Source organism: Juglans regia, chromosome 1 (genome assembly GCF_001411555.2).
Source record: "Juglans regia cultivar Chandler chromosome 1, Walnut 2.0, whole genome shotgun sequence".
NCBI lineage: Eukaryota > Viridiplantae > Streptophyta > Magnoliopsida > Fagales > Juglandaceae > Juglans > Juglans regia.
Genome location: NC_049901.1, coordinates 8,712,532 through 8,715,540, shown reverse-complemented (window position 1 = coordinate 8,715,540; position 3,009 = coordinate 8,712,532). Strand labels below are relative to the sequence as shown.

At 34.0% G+C, this 3,009-nt stretch overlaps 1 protein-coding gene across 1 annotated transcript; it reads right to left on the bottom strand.

The window, feature by feature from the left end:
* Positions 1–1,185: 1,185 nt before the first annotated feature.
* Positions 1,186–2,449, bottom strand: LOC108998548 (transcription factor bHLH36-like). Its single transcript, XM_018975116.2, has 3 exons — positions 2,115–2,449; positions 1,639–1,980; positions 1,186–1,531 (listed from the first exon to the last, which is right to left on the bottom strand). Exons 1-3 carry the CDS (start codon positions 2,325–2,327, stop codon positions 1,451–1,453), a joined length of 636 nt encoding a protein of 211 aa, XP_018830661.1. The 5' UTR covers positions 2,328–2,449; the 3' UTR covers positions 1,186–1,450.
* Positions 2,450–3,009: the final 560 nt, after the last annotated feature.

The following is a 3,009-nucleotide window of genomic DNA, read 5'->3' as shown; positions in this document are numbered from 1 at the left end:
AATAACTAACAAATTTAAAAGATTTATCCCCTTTAAGAATTCTATAGAAAATTCCTAGGCAAGCAAGGAAACAAATTAACGACATCCATTGATCTGTCAGCTATAATAATTCTAAAATTAAAAATGATATAACACATTCCATCATAGATTCATAATTAAATCGTAAGATCATAACCCAAAAAAAACTCCAACCCTGATCAACAAAAAGGATAAAATTAGACAGATCCCAGCCTCTGCACGCTCCTAGTTCACGAATAGAATGATAAATCATATATAATATATATATATACTACTACAGATCATAATAGTCAGCGACTGTAGTTTTATATCACGACATCGATCATAATTAATCCATTAATACCTTTCCAGTTTTAAGGCCAAAATCATGATCAGTACAAGAATACAAAAGTTCAATAATTAAGATCAGCAAGTTCATATATATTCCCTCGAATATTGAAAAACTAGGAAAAAGGAATATATACACGACATCAAACTGGACGTAAGAACCGGAAAACATGCATGATCATATATATTATATAGATTATTAACATAAAGCAAGAACGTCTATAAATTAGAGTTTGGCCAAATACTATATATAATCATAAAACTAGTAAGATATATAATTATCAACCATTGGATTTGATGAGGATCTGATCTGTATATGCCTAGTGCATGGGACTTGGTCTAATATTTATGGAAATAACTTGTCTTGCAAATTAAATGCAAAATAAATGAAATCCTATATATTAGAGTTTTCAACATTCAATCGTTGAAATTATTATCTCATGAATAGAATCTAAATGCAGCATTAATATTAATTAACCTTTTTGTTTTAGAAAGGTAAGTATGTATAAGTACTCATGCAATATTCACTTGTACAATATTGAACCAATAAAAGCATTTTTGTACTACTCCATACTTGGAGCTGGTCTTTGTTCCAAATTAAGACCACTCCAAGCAATATCAACTTAATTACCATCAGTTGAATACCCACATCATGATCAATGTATGATTTGAGTTTCCAATATAGTCTATCTTCTATATATGACCAAGACAAAACAGCGCTCACGCTCTATGCCGAGCTGTCGAAATGTTAGTTAATGATGCTAAGAATTGCTAACTATCTAATGGTTCGCATGAACTGAAGTTTTTCTTTTAGAAAGAGTTTTTGAAAGAGTAGTCAAAGAGATCTAAACTTTTCGCATTCCATAGAAATTTCTCTATTGAGAAGAAAAAACTATACAAAGACACAAATATACCACAGATAATGCAACACATGCATCAAAACCTAGCTAGGATGCGTGGGGGAGAGACGAAATCATTGATAACCAACAAACAACGGGACTTATAACCAAGTCCCAAAATCTCCTCCGAAAAATCAGATCTTCCAGTGACACATATATATAAACAAAATTAACCACGTTTAGGGTTCAGATCGAGTGAATGCTTCTCAGCGCGTGGATGACATGACGAGTGCATTCAATTTCCGCTGCAACTCATGTAGATCAAGGCCGCAACCAAAATCATTGACCTGTGATTCAAAAGACAATTGCAGAAAAAAAGTTCTGTTGGATATTTCATAATCTTCATCAGGTAAACCCTAAACCTAGAAATAAGTGAATTATCAACCCAACATACCTTCGCCTGAATAGTGTAAATTAACCTTTCATTTGCTTTAGTAGAACTGCAGGTGACTACACTTAGCGCTTCTTCGAGCAAGATTTCGAGCACCTCTGACAGAAGCAAACTGTCCTCATTGACATTGCTAGTTATTACAATCTCCACTCCATCCCAACAAGGGTGGACCATAACACGGTTCTGAAGATTATTATCCGATCTTTGATTTCCAAGACCGAGAACACTAAAATTAGATAATTCCTTAAGCTTATTACTCCTGACACTCAGCTCTTCGAGCTTATTCTTTAGGTATTTTATATAATTCACGGCCTCGCTCATGTGATCCGATAACGAACGCTTTCCCTAAATTAAAACCCCCAACAACAAAACCATAAAATTGTAATTGCGTAAGTCAAGATCAATAAAGGCCAGGCCATGAAATTAAATATGTAACGTTCAAAGGAAGAAAATGGAGAGAGAGACAAGTGCTTCCTGACCATAATCATTTCAACAGGCAGCAGCGATCGAAGTGATGCATTAAGAATGGCCATTTTCTGCCTTCTTTGTCGTTCAGTGTCCCTACGAATAATCTTCTTATTATTACCAGTATTTGCTTCATCATTGTCCGATGTAGATGATATTTTATGCGGCAGGCTTTTTGCCACATTGAAGCTCGATCTACTTTGTCGCTCTGCAGTGTCCCTAAGCATGATCTTCTTGTTGGCGAGATTACTTCCCCCTAGTACGTAGCAGTACTGAAGAAGCTTAATTATCCAGTATCAGATCTAGTGGAATAATATCTTCTAGGTGGGGGTTGGGGGATGTTTGCCGTCCCAGCTGATCATCAATTTTGTGACAGTTTTCTAGCCTTTTCCTCTTAATTTTTTGTTATTATATATTGACCTAAAAGAATTAGATACCTCAGTTAGAGGCCGTGATTTTCTGTATGGGCCATATAAAATCAATCGAATCAATGTTTTTAACGTTATTCAACAAATTTTAGATTAATTTAAGTAGAAAAATAAAGATATATAAAGTCATGAACTTTATAATATTCAGAAATATTATTGCATCATCAAGTATAGCAATAAATATTTATGCCTACTGATCTATATATATGTGGCTGAAAAGAGACAAGCGTGTCTCCTTCACGTGCCGTCACAAATTTCGAAATTTACCGAAATTGATCCAAATTGTAATTCTTCGTTTTCGCATCTATCTTACTGATTTTCTTTTTACTTTCTTTATTGTTAATTAAAAAAAAAATCATCTCTCAGACTTTTGTCTGTAGAAATTAAGTCATGATCTCCTTATATAAAAGGTGAGATTGAATCTCTGTTCAGACAGAGTGTTGTCCCTTTGACATTTGTTTGTAGAAAGTATCAGCAGTAG